This window comes from Tursiops truncatus, chromosome 15 (genome assembly GCF_011762595.2).
Source record: "Tursiops truncatus isolate mTurTru1 chromosome 15, mTurTru1.mat.Y, whole genome shotgun sequence".
Lineage (NCBI taxonomy): Eukaryota > Metazoa > Chordata > Mammalia > Artiodactyla > Delphinidae > Tursiops > Tursiops truncatus.
The window spans coordinates 14,656,298-14,673,681 of NC_047048.1; the positions used below are offsets into that span (position 1 = coordinate 14,656,298).

General features: G+C 43.7%; 1 protein-coding gene across 5 annotated transcripts in view; it reads right to left on the bottom strand.

Annotated features, from left to right (window-relative positions):
- The window catches only part of CRCP (CGRP receptor component), a 67,810-nt gene that overhangs the window by 41,187 nt on the left and 9,239 nt on the right, over positions 1-17,384 (bottom strand). Inside the window, exons 1-2 of one of the 5 annotated variants that reach the window (XM_019921882.3) lie at positions 8,008-8,132; positions 925-1,023 (exon numbers count right to left, since the gene is read on the bottom strand). The exons of 1 other annotated variant lie outside the window; for it this stretch is intronic. In XM_019921882.3, coding sequence (XP_019777441.1) covers positions 925-956 — 32 coding nt within the window. In that variant the 5' untranslated portion in view covers positions 957-1,023; positions 8,008-8,132. Of the gene's footprint in view, positions 1-457; positions 477-924; positions 1,024-8,007; positions 8,554-17,384 lie in introns of those variants that run through there. 3 more of the 5 variants (XM_033839100.2, XM_004312408.4, XM_073792059.1) reach the window with 3 other exon arrangements.

A 17,384-nucleotide genomic window follows, 5' to 3' on the forward strand; every position in this document is an offset into this window, starting at 1 on the left:
AGGGGGATGTCAATAAACAGAGGGTGCTAGAATTAACTGGAGAAACAGAGTGCCACCTCATCCCACAGCCATGTCCTCTCTACAGTACCATCTGCCTTCCATCAGCTATTGACATTTTGGGCAGCCAAGTCCTCCTGTTGAATCACCAGAAATGGGATCCTTAACACTAACATCACTACTGGAAATTCCAGCAACATCTGGAATCCTGCCAGATACCCACAAAACTCCCAAGGTGTTCATCTTTTCTATCAACTCAACCACTAAAGTTCAGGTGTTGAGCACTGGCAATGGTCCATCAAGGCAAAACGTCACCTTTCATGTATGAATGAGCACAGCAATGTGACGTGAATTAAATTACAACTGATCCATTCTACAGTATCACATCAGAAAGCACTTATAGTTTTTAACAGTCTGGAGGCAGTACAGTATAATAATTAAGAACATAGTTTTGACCTACTGTATAGTGTACAGCACAGAGAACTACAGTCAATATCTTGTAATAATCTATAATGGAAAAGAACCTGAAAAAGAATACATATATACATAATATATATATGTATAGCTCAATCACTTTGCTGTATACCTGAAACACTGTAAATCAACTATACTTCAATTTTAAAAGAATACAGTTTTGAAATCAGACAAATCTAGGTTCATATTCCAGCTCTGCCACTTACAAGGTATGTGAGTTTCAGTGAGTTAATTAACCCCCGTTAAGCATCCCCATATAAAACAAAAAATGCACATAACTAGTACCTAGAAATGTAGCCTGGATTCTAAACCCAGCTCCACCAACCAGTAGCTATGTGAATTTGGGCAAGTTATTTAACCTCTCTATGCTTAAATTTTCTCATCTATAAAATGGCAACTGTAGTATCAACCTTGTAACATTGTTACAGGATTGAGTTGAAACATGTAAAGTACCTGGAACACAGTATGTGCTCAATAAATACCATCTATTGTCACTACTGCCTGGGCTACCACCACCACAACCACCGCTTCTTCCTACTTCATAAAGCCGTTCTGAGGATGAAAGGAAAACAAATTTTAAAAGTGTAACACAGTTCTTGGTACTTATTAGGTTCTCCTAAACGAAGGCTATTACTGTTAAAAGATATCACCTCACTTAAATTCTCATTAAAAACCCTGTGATGTAGGAGCTATTATGATTCCTTCTTTCTGGATGATGAAACTGAGGCTCAGAGATTTAAAAACTTGCTCAAGGGCACACAGTAGAAAGCCTAACTGAAGTGGACAATAACTATGGGATTGTGAAAAATAAAACAGGATTGAACAAATGGAAACCAGTAATGCAGAATCCTAAAACTTCAGGAAGGAGTATGGACTTGACATAATGTACAACAAAGATTACTGTTTGTTCTTAAACTAGGAATGGGGCTATATGATGAAATTGAGGACACAAAATTTCAAAAACATGAGCCAAATAGATGGGTGGTTTCCCCAGTCAATAAATAAAGCAAAACAAGCAGGTGGTTAACGCAGGCTTCAACCAAGGCCTTAGGTCATCAGCACAGTAATGTCAGCACTTAATCAAATCAGCCCATGAAGCTTACCAAATGCTACTGGTCATTCAACAAACAGCCAGGATTTCACAAAAGTGCTGCTTTGCCCAAATGACCACAATGGAACTCAGGTCACAAAGAACACCATACTTAAAAGGAACCTAGGAGACTTCCCTGGTGTCGCAGTGGTTAAGAATCTGCCTGCCAATTCAGGGGACACGGGTTCGAGCCCTGGTCTGGGAAGATCCCACATGCCACAGAGCAACTAAGCCTGTGCACCACAACTACTAAGCCTGCGTTCTACGGCCGGTGAGCCACAACTACTGAGCCAGAGTGCCACAACTACTGAAGGCTGCGCATCTAGAGCCCGTGCTCCGCAACAAGGGAAGCCACCGCAATGAGAAGCCCACGCACTGCAATAAAGAGTAGCCACCACTCGCCGCAACTAGAGAAAGCCTGCGTGCAGCAACAAAGACCCAACGCGGTCAGAAATAAATAAATTAAAATTTTTAAATAAATAAATGGAACCTAACACAGGAAGGATAATGCATAATTAGAGTATGTGATATGGCTCATTTAAAGCTGAAAATGACAGGACTTCCCTGGTGGCACAGGGGTTAAGAATCCGCCTGCCAATGCAGGGGACACAGGTTCAAGCCCTGGTCCAGGAAGATCCCACATGCCACAGAGCAACTAAGCCCGTGCGCCACAACTACTGAAGCCCGCAAACCTAGAGCCCGTGCTCCGCAACAAGAGAAGCCACCACAATGAGAAGCTAATGCACTGCAACAAAGAGTAGCCCCCGCTCACCTCAACTACAGAAAGCCTGCGCACAGCAATGAAGACCCAACACAGCCATAAATAAATAAATAAATAAATAAAATTGAAAATGACTCATCAAACCACATGTCATCTTTGCCTACTTAATCAGGAAGTCACCCCACAAGGCCTCCTATCTTTGCTTGAAACTGAATTACAACTCCCTTCATGCCCTAACATTCAGGGGAACTAAAACATCCCTTCCTGGAACAGGGTGACAAAAATTACATGTTATCTTTCCTCAAGGCCAGTGGATCCATCCCAGGTGCCACGGTGACAACTTCATTTCCAAATCACAGCCCCCCTCTGTCATGTAGATTATTCCATGGCCTGGGAAATCTGTCCTTGTCTCTTCCAAATTACTGCCCCACTGCCCAAGTCAATATTGTTAATTGCAAGAATCCAAAGAACATCTTCTGCCTTTTCTAGAGCCAATACACAAAGAAGGAAAGGAACTCTCTTTCATGTATATTTTCATGAACCTGTGTTTTGGAGCCAGGAGAACAATGGATGTTTAAAAAGTACAGCGTCTTGCATTCTGGTGGGCAGAAGCTGATTTATTCATTGATTCTTTTATTAGGAAGATAAATAATTTTTTTACCCAGCTAAATACTAATGGAGTAAATGCCAAAATATGCTAGGCATTCCTTTATTCAGTTAAATGTCAACGAGTACAGTATCTGCCTTTCCTTGAGTCCTAAATGAACTGTGTGTATTGGGAAATTTTTTTTGAAGGCAGTTTTTATCCTGAAAAAGTTACTGTAACCACCACGAAGTGGCAGGTTGTTGAGAACAGGATATGGCGAGATTTGACAGACATCAACTTAATCAAGTTATCCAATTTAACAGCACCAATAATGATGAGGTGATGCACTGAGAAGGAAACATCCCTTATAGCAATCCTGTCAGAAAATGTAGTTATGAGAATATAATCAGACAAACCCAACCTAAGAAACCTTCTTCAAATCAACTGGCCTAGATTCTTCAAATATCACTATCATTTGTCACGATGTCAATGTCACAAAAAGAGGCTAAGAAACTGTTCTCAGAGTAAAGGAGATTAAAGAACCTTGACAACTAAATGCAATGTGTGATTCTGGATTGGATCCTGAATCAATTTTTTAAAAAAATCCAGATAAAACATTATTAGGACAATTGGAGAAATTTTAATATAGGTTGCATTTTAATAATAGTGGTAATATCAGCACTAAATTCCCTGGGTGTGATGATGGTATTGCAGTTACACAGGAGAATGTCTTTTTAAGACTGATAAAATGACATCTCTACAACTCTGAACTGGTTCAGTAAAGAGTGTGTGTGGAGAGAGAATGTAGGCATGTGTAACAAAGAGAAGGCAGATATATCAAAAATGTTAACAAATGGTGACCCCAGGTAAAGGATATAAAGGAACTTGAGATGCTCTTTTTGCAACTGTTCCATGGGTTTGAAATTTTTCAAGGTAAAAAGTTGAGAAAAATGGAGATGTAAAACTAAAGAATTCCATGAAGTTAAAAAAAAAAATACATTAGTATAACTTGTAATTGAGGACATTCTCCTCCAATGTTTTTTTACTTCATACTCTCCTGTAGGACTTAGAATGGTACTGATTTTACTTACAGATGTTTAAAGCAAATATTCCAAGTGAATTTTAAAGACTGTCTGAATCTATACTTACAGGAAGGCAGTCACTTAATTTCCTTAAGTCATGAATTAGCTGACTGAAGCTGATGTACTATTTGAAATTTAACCTGTAAAATCTGCTTAACTTGCTGAGTCAATTTAATGGACACAAACAACTACTTCAGAAAATCAAATTCTGAATAAACAGAACAAAATGATCTACTGACAGACTTTCCTTAGAGACTCACACATGCACAAAAAAGTCCAAGCAAACAGTGCCTATTAACTGCCACAGAGTTAACTCTTACGAACACAATGACAAACAGAATTGCTCAAATTCTCCCATGTTTAACCTATGTTACTGACTCAAGTCCTGTTCTGAAAAGCTAAACTCTGGTCCAAGAAAACTGAGCAGCCTTCAAAGTCAATGAACAATTTAAACTGTAGCATTCACTTGGGAGCTAGCAAATTATCCTCTTTCCAGTCCTGTTACTGAATTGCTATAAGGCCTATTAGCTAACTTCTCTAAACCTCAGTATTTCCAGCTGTAAAAAGAAGGAAATTCTGACACTATCTCAAAAAGATGATGTGGAAGAAACTCCATTTTCTGTAACTATGTATACTAAGTTCAAGAATAAAAGGATGAACACAAAATTTTCCAGGCATATAAATAGTCCCGAGGCATTAGAGAAAGTTAGCCAAACAGCAAATACCTTAGTATACAAATACTTAATTTTGCTATGAATATTTTATATCCTTTTATCCGATGTGATGGTCAAAAAGTTTTTATTTTTAGGGCTTCCCTGGTGGCGCAGTGGTTGAGAGTCCACCTGCCGATGCAGGGGACGTGGGTTCGTGCCCCAGTCCAGGAGGATCCCACATGCTAAAGAGCGGCTGGGCCCGTGAGCCATGGCCGCTGAGCCTGCGCGTCTGGAGCCTGTGCCCTGCAACGGGAGAGGCCACAGCAGTGAGAGGCCCACGTACCGCAAAAAAAAAAAAGGTTTTATTTTTAAAGTCTATCGTTCAACCAAATAAAGCATAAATATTCCTTACCTTTAAAAAACTTCTAGTGTGTGTCTATCTATATGTATCACTCACACAGTAGGTAGTTACTCAGTGATTGAAGAAAAAAAAGTAGTAAAAACTCAGGGGAGTTTTCCATCCATGCCTCCTCACTGCAGGTCCTGGGAATGCCTAACAAAGGTACAATGTGTTTGCCCTCTCAGAGACCTAGGGGTCTCCTGAAGATCCTAAGGACCACACTCCCAGAGGTCACACCTCATACTGGAGGCCAGGCAAGAACTAGAATTAGGCCTCCAGGGACTTCCCTGGCGGTCCAGCGGTTAGGCCTCTGCCCTTCTGAGGCAGGGAGCACGGGTGCAATCCCTGATCAGGGAACTAAGATCCCACATGCCGCATGCTGGGGCCAAAAAAACACAGAATTAGGTCTCCAGACAGTCTCATTCCAGGGGCCCCCTCCACCCCCAAACCACATGCCTACCTCAGAAAACCTCATTTTCCCACAAACTCTAGCCACAAAATTCTTGATGAGTCACTGACTCCTTGGGAGAAGTTGACAGGTTACTATATAGGAGAAAAAACTCTTGATTGAAACCATTTCACTTAGGAAAATCAGAAAATCTATATGCTCAGCAATCAGGAAACTAGCTAAATAATTTATATTAATTTAATTTATTAAATTAATGAAGTATTGTTATATTACTTCACTCCACAAGTACAGTCAGCCCTCTGTGTCTGTGGATGTGAAACCCACGACTGGGGGTTTAAACCAGCAAATACAGAAGGCCAACTGTGTTTGCCAAAGGGCTACTGTGTGCCAGACGCGCTGCTAAGCACTAGGGGAACAGACACTGGTCCCTGCCTTCATGATACTTACACTCTCAAGAGGGAGACAATACACTAGACATGTAAACATACATCTATTATCAGAACTTGTAATTATTTAAGGGAAAAGTAAACAAAGGTTCTATGAGAGACAAAAAGCAGGACTTATTTTGGATTTACCAAAGAGGAAAAACAACATTGAAAAAGGACACTCAACCTGAGCTGTCAAAAAGATAAGAAGTGGGCAGGACAGGGGGAAAAGTCTACCAGGTAGAGGGAACAGCAATGCAAGGGCTTGGAGAGTTACCAAAATTACTTGACTGCCAGTGGAAAGTGTGTCTCTTTGGGGGAGGGGACAGTGGCAAGAGACAAGGTTGGTGAGTGGGTGAGGTTACATAGCGTCTTGTAGTCCTACTAAGAAATGCAGATATCCTCTAAGCACACAGAAAAGCAATGAAGGGTTTTTACACAGGGGGTGATTTGATCCAATTAATATTTTAATTCACTTTGGCTGCTGTGCAGAAAACAGAATGGAGGGGGCGGGGCAAGAGTGGAAACCAAAGGCTATTGCTTAATCTGGACCAGAGATGATGAACTACAAAATTAGCAGTGGGGATGGTGCTCCATTCAAAATACATTCTGAACGTGGAGATGACAGGACTGGCTGATGGACTTGATTTAGCGGTGAGGAAAGAGGGTTAGATTTCTGGTTTAAGCAACTGGATGGATAAGAGAAAAGGGCTAGAAATATATTCTGGGGAATCATTTGCATACAGATGGGTAAAATGACCAAGGGAATGTGGAGAGAAAAGGTCCCAGGACTGAGCCCTAAAATACTTCAACATTTAGAAGCCCAAGCAAGGAAGGAAGGCAGGACTAGGAAAGAAGACTGAGAAGTAGTCCTTGATGTAGGAGGAAATCCAAGAGAGCACGTCACAAAGCCAAGAGAGTGTCTTGAGTTTCTGTATCAATTGCTGCTAAGGGATCAAGGAAGTTGAGGCCAGAAAATCAACTTCTGAATTTGACAAGATGGAAGGCTCAGGTAACCTACCTAAGACCCATTTCTGTAGACTGGTGAGGATGAAAGCCCAAAAGAATGATTGAGAGAATGAGGGGATAAACAACATTTCTAAGAAGTTTTCTGGTGACAGGAAGCAGAGAGGGAGCAACAGGTGGACATGGATGTAGGGATAGACAAGGGATTTTTCTTTTAAGATAGATAAATTAAAGCTGGTCTGTATGCTGACAGAAAATGCTTAATAAAGAGGGAAAAATTGACAATGACGTCTTGGGCTAGAGTAATATTATGCATGTTTTTCAAATTGCAGATTAAACCCCATTAGTGGATTGCAAAATCAGTTTAGTGGGTCTACACCCTATTTTAATAAAAGAGACTATCAGAGTGTACTGCACACTGCATTGTCTCATGAAGCTTTCGTTTCAGTTACATATACATACAGTGTTTTTTTAAAAGTCTGAAAAACAGTAGTACATGTAGACATTAAACAGGCTAAAGAACATAAAAGAAAGTATCAATATTAAATAATCGGTGGCAAAGAGAACACAATATAGTATGCCTACAAGTTAACGTCAACCGTGCAAAAATCCACATACAGAGTAGCTACAAAAACTTCCATTTGCACCCGGTACAATGAGCAGACACGGAAAAGACCATGTGGAGTTAAAACTGTTAGAATGGCTTTTACTCCCTCCCTACACACACACACAAATAGCTAAATGCTTCTCATCAAACTTGGACAGCACCTGTTCAGAGTTAGGGTTCCAAAGGAGCCCACTGCCCCTAAGCAAAGCTCTACCCCAGCATTTACCCATCTCTCCTCCAAGTACTTCCAGGCCGGACTCAGGGCTTTGTACCTTCGAAGTTCCCGCTCCAACACTGGGCCAGGCTCCCCACCGTGACGCCTGCAACGCTAGTGAGTGGATGAGGGAGGGAACAGGCACCCTGAAAGGCAGCCGAGACAAGTGGCACTCGGCCCCGTGTGCTGGGCACGCGGTGGGCGTGGGGGCGAAGGTTCGGAGGGACAGAGCGAGAGTCCCTTCCTCCCTCGCCTCCCGATCCGTCGCCCTCCCCACCGTGACGAGGGGTCGCCCCAGGCCCATGTCTCCCGGCTCCCAGGGTCTAGCGGTCGCCAGCTGTGGGCGTCGGCCCAAACCCAGCGACGCGCCCCGAGCTGCTTACACTTCCATGTCGACCCCGCCTCTTCGCCTCCGGCCGACAGCACCCGCGAAGCTCCACACAGCCCCGCCGCCGCACCGGGCGTCCACGCCGAGCTCCCTGGGGCCGGCTCCGCGCGCCGCGGTGCACGCCGGGATCGCCGCGCTGCACACCGGGAGCCTGGAGGACCCGGCGGGGCCGCGAGCCCTGCATGTCCCTCTAGCCATCCGAGCCCTGTCCTCTACGCCCAGCTCGACTTCAGACTGTTAAGCGTTTGCAGACAGGATTTAGCTCACGTTTTCGTGGTCTAAGTTATATCTAAGTAGTATGAATAAAGTAAATTTCCAAAGACGTAATCGGATTAGTAGGCCTTTGCGTCATTAAAACCCCACCCAGGGGGCTTCCCTAGTGGCGCAGTGGTTGAGAGTCCGCCTGCCGATGCAGGGGACACGGGTTCGTGCCCCGGTCCGGGAGGATCCCACATGCCGCGGAGCGGCTGGGCCCGGGGGCCATGGCCGCTGAGCCTGCGCGTCCGGAGCCTGTGCTTCGCAACAGGAGAGGCCACAACAGTGAGAGGCCCGCGTACCGCAAAAAAAAAACAAAACCGGGAATAGTAACAATGGCAAGGGGTGAGACGGCCCGGGGCCGCTGGAAATGCTCTATTTCAGGACCTCGGTGCTGGGCACGCGGTGTGTTCTGTTTCTAAAAAGTCAGTGAGCTGCACGCTTATGTGCATTTTTCTCTATGTGTGTTATAATTGAATAAAACGTTCTAAAAAGTGGGGGAAAAAAATCTCCGCCTCCCTTCTCCCATTTCCCATTCTTCAGAGCTATTTGGCAGGAAAGTACAAAGAGCTTGAATGACAAGCAGTCTGTGACCTTCCAGCCTTCCTAGGAATTTGTCGAAAGGGAATTATCAGATGCTTGAAGAAAGATCGATGTGTAATGATAATTTTGCTGGGAGACAGCCTAAATACCCAACAATGAGAAATTGATAAATCATGTTTGAACCATACGGTATAATATCAATATATGTGACCATGAGAAACCATGTAGCATAATTTGATATGCTAGGGAAATGCTCAAGATAGGATTTAAAAGATGGAAAATGATGTGGTGTGACTCTAATAACCTAAGGAAAAATAAGCATAGGGAAAAAAATACCTAAGGGTATGGGAGATAGAGCCACCTAATCTACTAAATTTTGTGTTCTTAAAAAAAAAAAAGGTGAAAGGTTGATGTCTATTATTTTCTGGAATTTTGGTATGGTTTGAAATATTTCCTAAAGACTGGAAGGAAATATGCCAAAAATTAACAATGGCAGATGTCTTTTTTCCCCACTTTTTAATAGTTATATCAGATCATTTACTAAACACATTCTCTTTGCAAGGCCCTTGATAAGTGCTTTGCTATTCCGTGATATTAACAGTAATAGTGCAGGCTTTGCAGGCAGCCTGTGATTCTATTTACCTCCATCAATTTCTTAGGGGATGTTTAACCCTGGGAGATTACCTAACTTCTCCTAACCTCAGTTCCCTAATTTGTAAATCATAGATCTATCTGTTAGATACCTAAAATGCCTGGCACATACTTAGTGCTCAACAAATAATAATTACTGTGACAGTACAACCATGATACTCTATGAGGTAGATTCCTTTGTTATTCAAATTTTACTACTGAGGAAACTGAGCCAAGCTTGGAGAGATTATAATTTACCAAAAGTCATTCCTCTAGGAAGTTGTCCAGTAGAGATTCAAACCCAGACAATCTGAACAAATACAGGAGGTGTATTAAATTGTTAATAGTGACTAATGACTGGGACTTCCCTGGTGACACAGTGGTTGGAAATCTGCCTGCCAGTGCAGGGAACACGGGTTCGAGCCCTGGTCTGGGAAGATCCCACATGCTGCAAAGCAGCTAGGCTCGTGTGCCACAACTACTGAGCCTGCGCTCTAGAGCCCGCAAGCTACAACCACTGAAGCCTGGGCACCTAGAGCCCATGCTCCGCAACAAGAGAAGCCACCGCAATGAGAAGCCCATACTGCAACGAAGAGTAGCCCCTGCTCGCCACTAGAGAAAGCCTGAGCACAGCAACAAAGACCCAACGCAGCCAAAAATAAATAAATACATTTACTTTTTTAAAAAATTGTGCCATGACTGGATAAATGAAATATGCAATATTAATACAATGGAATACTATTTGGCAATAAAAAGGAATAGAGTACTAATACATGCTACAACATGGATGACCCTCAAAAACATGCTAAGTGAAAGAAGCCAGACACACATATTGTATGATTCCATATATATGAAATGTCCAAGAATAGGCAAAAAAATCTAGAGACAGGAAGTGGATTAGTGGTTGCTTAGGGCTGGGAGAGGGGCTAGGGTGGTGATGGAAAGCTGATGGATACATTCTTTGGAGGGAAACAGAAATATCCTAAAATTAGATTGTGGTAGTGGTTGCACATCCCTGTGAATACACTAAATAACACTGAGTTGTACACTTTAAATGGGTGAATTGTATGGTATCCAAATTATATATCAATAAAGCCATTAAAATGTTTTTTACTGGTATTTGCCTGTGGGGATTGCTTGGAAGAGAAGTGAGGGGAATTTTTAACATTTAATTTTACACATTCGGAATTTAAAAAAATTTTTTTTTTTTTTTTTTTTTTTTTGGGGTACGCGGGCCTCTCACTGTTGTGGCCCCTCCCGCTGCGGAGCACAGGCTCTGGACGCGCAGGCTCAGCGGCCATGGCTCACGGGCCCAGCCGCTCCGCGGCACATGGGATCTTCCCGGACCGGGGCACAAACCCCGTGTCCCCTGCATCGGCAGGCGGACTCTCAAACACTGCGCCACCAGGGAAGCCCTAAAAATAGTTTTCGATATACATGTTATTTTTAAACTATCAATACAAAAGAAAAAAAATTTTTTTTGGCCACGCCTCACAGATTGTGGGATCTTAGTTCCCTGACCAGGAATTGAACCCAGGGCCACGGCAGTGAACATGCCAAGTCCTCATCACTGGACTGCCAGGGAACTCCCTACAAAAATATTTTTAAAACAACTAATTTACTTTAAAAATCAACAAGTAAATAAAATGCCAACCCAGACCCAGCTGGCCTAATTCATGTGGAAAGTCTCCATTGTGTTATTCACTCAGCAAACATGTACTGACGGCCCATTTGGTGGTGATGATACCAATATGAATAATACACACCTCCTACCCTGCCTACCTGACAGCCTAGTTGGGAACGAGCTCTGGACATCAATAACTACGATATGCTGTGTTTAGACGCTATGGAACAGAGGAGGAAATGACTAATGAGGTGGAGAGACGTCCCAAAGCCAGGGGTGTTTGAGTGGGGTGCAGGAAGGAACACACAAGGCCAAGGCTTCAGGGATGGGCTTCCACAGAAGAGAAGCTAGTGCCTTTGTGGATAAAATGGCTAAGCTCCAGGTTCTCCAAGGGATGCTACCCTAAGACTTTGGGGGCCATATGCAGCCACCCAACCTATGGCATGGAGGCAGCCAAGTAGTCAGGAGAGAGGCCCTCCCCCAAGGGAAGGCTGCCCAGAAGGAGCCTGCGCAACAGGTAACCCAGGGAACAAAGCTGGGCCGGTCCATAGCTGAAATTCCTGCCTGGCAGTGTCCCCACTCAGGGCCTCCCTGAAACTTTCCTAACTTGAGGCTGCCTAACGAGTCTCTGTTCTTTGCCACCCAAATCACACCACCCTAGAAAATGACTTTTGTTTTCCTTAACAGCTGGCTTTTTAGGCAGAGGTATTAAATACATACAAAGGGCTAGAGAATGAGCAAAGCCCGTGTGCCCCCCAAGTGGAAATGTCCTGTTGAACACTGAAGCTTTTAGGTTTAGAGCTCAGAAGAAAATAAGCAGATAGAGCTTTTGAAAGTATAAGTAGAAATTGAAGCCTTTAAAGTGAAGTTACCCAGGGAGAGTCTAGAATAGTAAGACTTGCATGCTTACCAGCTGCCAGAGAGTTGATCTAAGCTCTTCACATGTGTATACTCATCTAATCCTCACAAAATCCCTATGGGGATGCATGCCAGGCATGGCGTTAGCGGAGTCTCATTCACTTCTCTCGGGAGTCCTCAGAGTTAAGCACTATAATCAGCCCATTTCACAGAGAGGAAAGTGAAGTTCAGAGAGGAGTCAGGAAGTGTCAGAGCCAGGGTTCTCACTGTTCTCTGGCCAACTCCAACCTCACCTCTCCTGTCAACATTAGGGATTCCTCCCTGTTCTGCACTAGACCCTTCCAAGACTCTTTTGCTGTACCAAGGTGGAAATTTTAGGGGAGAGAGGCTGGGCAAGGTTTTCATTCTTCCAAGGCAGGTAAATTCCGTACAGCACTCAGCCCTCAGCTGAAAATGGGTGTGGTCCATTGTCTGAACAGTCATGGACCCCCAAGCTGGCAACGAGAATGGACACAGAAGGTTTCCCTATGGTCAAGGCTCCTCAGACGGATGTTATTGCTGCTTGCACAGAACACAGGCTTCGTGCCCAGACTACTGGTAGTCATTCTCAGCTCTGCCACTTCCTAGCTGGGTGTTTTGGGGCAAGTCACTTAATCTCTCCCAGACTCAGTATTCCCATCAGCAGAATGGGAGTAATTATAGCATTGACCACAAAGGGTGGTTGTGAGGATCTAAGTACATAATCACTATATGTTTTTTTTTTTTGTCAGTACCGCGGGCCTCTCACTGTTGTGACCTCTCCCGTTGCGGAGCACAGGCTCCGGACTCGCAGCCTCAACGGCCATGGCTCACAGGTCCAGCCTCTCCGCAGCATGTGGGATCTTCCCGGACCGGAGCACGAACCAATGTCCCCTGCATCGCAGGCGGACTCTCAACCACTGCGCCACCAGGGAAGCCCTATAATATGTTTAGCATAGTGCCTGGCACACAGAGCTCAACAAATATCAGCTATCGTTGTTGGTTTGTTTCTTGTTTTATTTATATATAGGAAATGCCTCAGGCTGCCTCTAAATTTCTTCCTTTTTTTTCCCTCTGGCAGGAGTCAGAGCTTTGGATTTCTGAGGATGATGCTCAGGAGATGTAATAAGGTAAGAACCTCTCCCTTTCCTCCCTGACTCCCTCTTCTCCTGGAGCACAGTTATTATTATCAATAATAGCAATGAGGGACTTCCCAGGTAGCGCAGTGGTTAAGAATCCGCCTGCCAATGCAGGGGACACGGGTTCGAGCACTGGTCCGGGAAGATCCCACATGCCGCAGAGCAACTAAGCCTGTGCACCAAAACTACTGAGCCTGCACTCTAGAGCCCGCGAGCCACAACTGCTGAGCCCACGTGCCACAACTACTGAAGCCCGTGCGCCTAGAGCAACTAGAGAAAGCCCGCGTGCAGCCAAAAATTAAAAATAATAATAGTAATGAAAGCACATTTATTGAGCCCCGACTGTATACCTGCCAGACCTCGTGTTGAGATTTTACATATATTATTAACTCAGATTCTCACAACAAATCATACAAGCTAGGTATTTTTACTCATTTATTCATTCTATTTTTTTTTCATTTAACAAATACTTATTGTGTTCCTTCAATGTTCTAGGTACCTGGAGTACATTAAAAAATAAAACAGACAGAAATCACTCACATTCTAGTGTGCAGGGACAAGTGCAAATAAACAAATAGATGACAAATACAGTATGTCAGAGAGTGATGGTGCTGTGGAGAAAAATAAAGGTGAGGAGGCGAGAGAGAAGCAGCAGCAAACTGCTCCTTTAAACAAGGTAGTCAAGGAAAGTCCTCACTTTCTGAGAAGGTGACATGTGAGCAGAGACGTGAAGAAGGTGAGGGAGTGACACACACCGAACAGCAAGAAGTACAAAGACCCCATGGCAGGAAACTCCCTGGTGGTCCAGACTCTGCGCTCCCAATGCAGGGGGCCCGGGTTTGATCCCTGGTCGGGGAACTAGATCCCACATGCATGGTGCAACAAGAAAGTTCAACTGAAAAGATCCGCATGCCTCAATGAAGATCCTGAGTGCCACATCTAAGACCCGGCGCAGCCAAATAAATAAATATTTTTACAAAACAACAAGCAAACAAAAAAAAACATGGCAGAAACACCTGTTTGTTTTGTTTTGGTTTTTTTTTTTTTTTTTGCCTCACCGCATGGCCTGCAGGATCTTAGTTCCTGACCAGGGATCGAACCTGTGCCCCCTGCAGTGGAAGCATGGAGTCTTAACCACTGGACCGCCAGGGAAGTCCCCAGGCCTGGATGTTTGAGGACCACACCGAGCCAGTGTGGCTGGAGTAGAGAGTGAAAAGTCACAGGAGGAGAGGACAGAGACGTAAGGAAGGAGGAAGCGGGGCAGGTCACTGAGTTCTAGGCCACTGGAAGGATGTTGGCTTTCACTCTGAACAGAATGGGGAGCCAAAGGAGTGTTTTGAACAGAGAAGTACCGTGACCTAACTTAGATTTTAAAAGGATCCTCTGCTCCTGTGTTAAGAAGGGACCTTCCAAGGGCAAGGGTAGAAGCAGGGACACCAGAGGAAAGACTGTTGTAACTAAGAGTCAAGGGAAAAGATGATGGTGGCTCAGTCCAGGAAGAAGCAGTGGAAGTGAGAGAAACAGATTCTGGATATAGTTTGAAATAGATCCAACAGGATTACATGACTGATCAGATTCGGGTGTGAGGAAAAACGGGAGTCCAAGGGTTTTGGTCTGAGCAAATAGATGGTTGGTGTTGGCATTTATTGTCATGGGAAACACAAAATGACAATCACAGTCAGGAGTGCGGAGATCAGGGGTTCAGTTTTGAACATGTTGACTTTTAGATGTCTTTTAAACGTCTGAGGAAAAAGATCAAATAGCCATTTGGATATAAAAGACTGCCCTGCCCCCATTTTACAGTAAGTGACAGAGTTGGAATTTAAGCCAAGGTAAGTTTGACTCTGCCACCCTTACCTTTTGTGTTAAGTATCTGCCACCAGACTTTTGCTCCTGGCCAAGATAGAGTCAGTTGGGATCTGATTTACCATCACACGTGAAACAACCAAAAAGCAAAATTAAAAAGGCAAAATAGGGACTTCCCTGGTGGTCCAGTGGGTAAGACTCTACACTCCCAATGCAGGGGGCCCAGGTTCGATCCCTGGTCAGGGACCTAGATCCCGCATGCATGCCACAACTAAAGAGTCCACATGCCACAACTAGGAGTCCGCATGTCACAACTAAGAAGCCCACATGCTGTAACTAAGACCCAGCGCAGCTTAAATAAATAATAAAAATTTTTAAAAAGGCAAAATACATGAAACAAAGTTTTTCAATGAAAGACAGTGATTCCTGGGAGACAGGAAACAAAAGAGGTGAGCCCTATAGTAATCCAGCTTACTATTTTGATAAAGTTCCAAGGACATGATGCAGGGAGGAAGAACCGAGGCAGAGTCTGGCAGACCCCCTGAGTTGAGAAAAAAAAGTGGAGCCTAGAGAGACAGAGGACTTTAGAGTTCATCAAAAAGAGTAACAGGGAGAAGAGAACTGTGAAGGTCTACCGAGGGTTCCCTGCGAGTATTCAGTGCATTACTGATTAGTGCACGCATGTGAGGAAACTATCTGAGTTTGGGGAAAGAACCATCCAAAAGGATTAAAAAGAATAGTGCCTATTCCTACCAGCCAGACTGGGAAAACTCATAATTCACTGGGTAGAGTATTCAAGAAGGTCTTTCCTTACTAGTGGGGAATAATTAGCTCTAGACTGTGCATTGCTTCTGACCTAAGAGATAATGAAAAGCAAAACCCAAAAGAATCAAACTGTTTCCAAGTAACTTAACTGCATCTCAGAGAAAAGCTCAAAAAGATTTATAGGAAGACAAAAATATCCAACGCCTAACAAGATAAAGACCTCGTGTCTAGCATCCAAAAATTTCTAGGTATGTAAAAAGACAAGAAAATGTGAACCGTAATGAGGAGAAGGATTAATAAATCAGAGAAGGACGTTAAAAGTTATTATAACTATAATCTAGAGAAATTGGCTCATGCTGATATGGAGGCCAAAAAGTCCCCAAATCTCATCTGCAAGCTGGAGGACCAGGAAAGCCAGTGGTGTAATTCAGTCCAAGTTCAAAGGCCTGAGAACCAGGTATTTATGCAAGGGAAGTGAAAGCATATGTCCACAGAAAGACTTGCACATACAAGTTTTATTTGTAGCAACCACAAATTGGAAGCAAATCAAATGTCCATCAACAGGCAGCTGGATAAATAAATTGTGGTATATCCATAGAATGGAATATTATTTATCAATAAAAAGGAATGAACTATTGACACATGTACTAACATTGATAAATTTCCAAATAATTATGCTGAGTGAGAAAAGACAAATGAAAAAAATATAATAATTTCATATATATAATAATTCCATGTATATATATAGAGAAGATGTAAGCTAATCTATTGTTACAAGCGCAGCAGTGTTTTCTTGGGGATGGATGGGGAGAGGCAGGAGGAGATTATGAAGAGGGCGAAAAGGACAATTTTGGGTATGATGGGTACATTCACTATTTTGATTATGGTGTATTTTCATGGGTGTACATATGTCAAAACATACCAAATTGTACACTTAAATATTTGTATATTATTGTGTATCAATTAAATCTCAATAAAGCTGATACATCCATCGTCTATATGTACATATATGTACACACACACACACATCCATACATATCCAGATTCATGAGGCTTTTAACAGTGAGACTGAGCATTTTTTAACACTTCCCCAACACCCTTTCCAGCCTCAATTCATTTGCCAAAGGGTTTGATCCCTGTATGTTGCTGGGTATTCAGCAGTGTGACCTCATATTTGCAAAGTACCTCTGGCTTTGACACTTGACCTCCCAGGAGGGGATGTCAGGCCTCAAGACACTAGCAGGTAGATCCCAGGGGTTTGCCACAGCACTCTCTCAGTTGTCAGGACCACATGGCTCACAGCTGGTCTCAAGGGCTTCCCTGCCCACCTAGGGGCCTGCTGCAGCCCTGTTCTGGGGCTTTTGTGGGAGAAGACAGGAGAGGTTAGGGGGTCACAGAGATAAAGAGGATGAGGCCTTGCTTCCAAGGAGCCTACAATTGGGTGGGGGAGAAGACCCAGAAACCACAACTACAGTGCTCCCAATTCAGGGAAAGACTGCTAGATGCTTCTCCAGGATCGCATGGGAGCCCAGAGCTGGATACCTGGATCAGCAGGGAGTCTTCCCAACGTTGATGATGCTTCGCTCAAATGCTGACAGATGAATGGGAGTAGCAAGACAGACAGTGAGGGAAGGCATTCCAGGCACAGGGAGGAGCATTTAGGAAACCTTGCAACAGCCTGATGCATTCTAGGAACTCCAAGTAATTCCACTCTTGAGTGAGGGCTAAAAACCA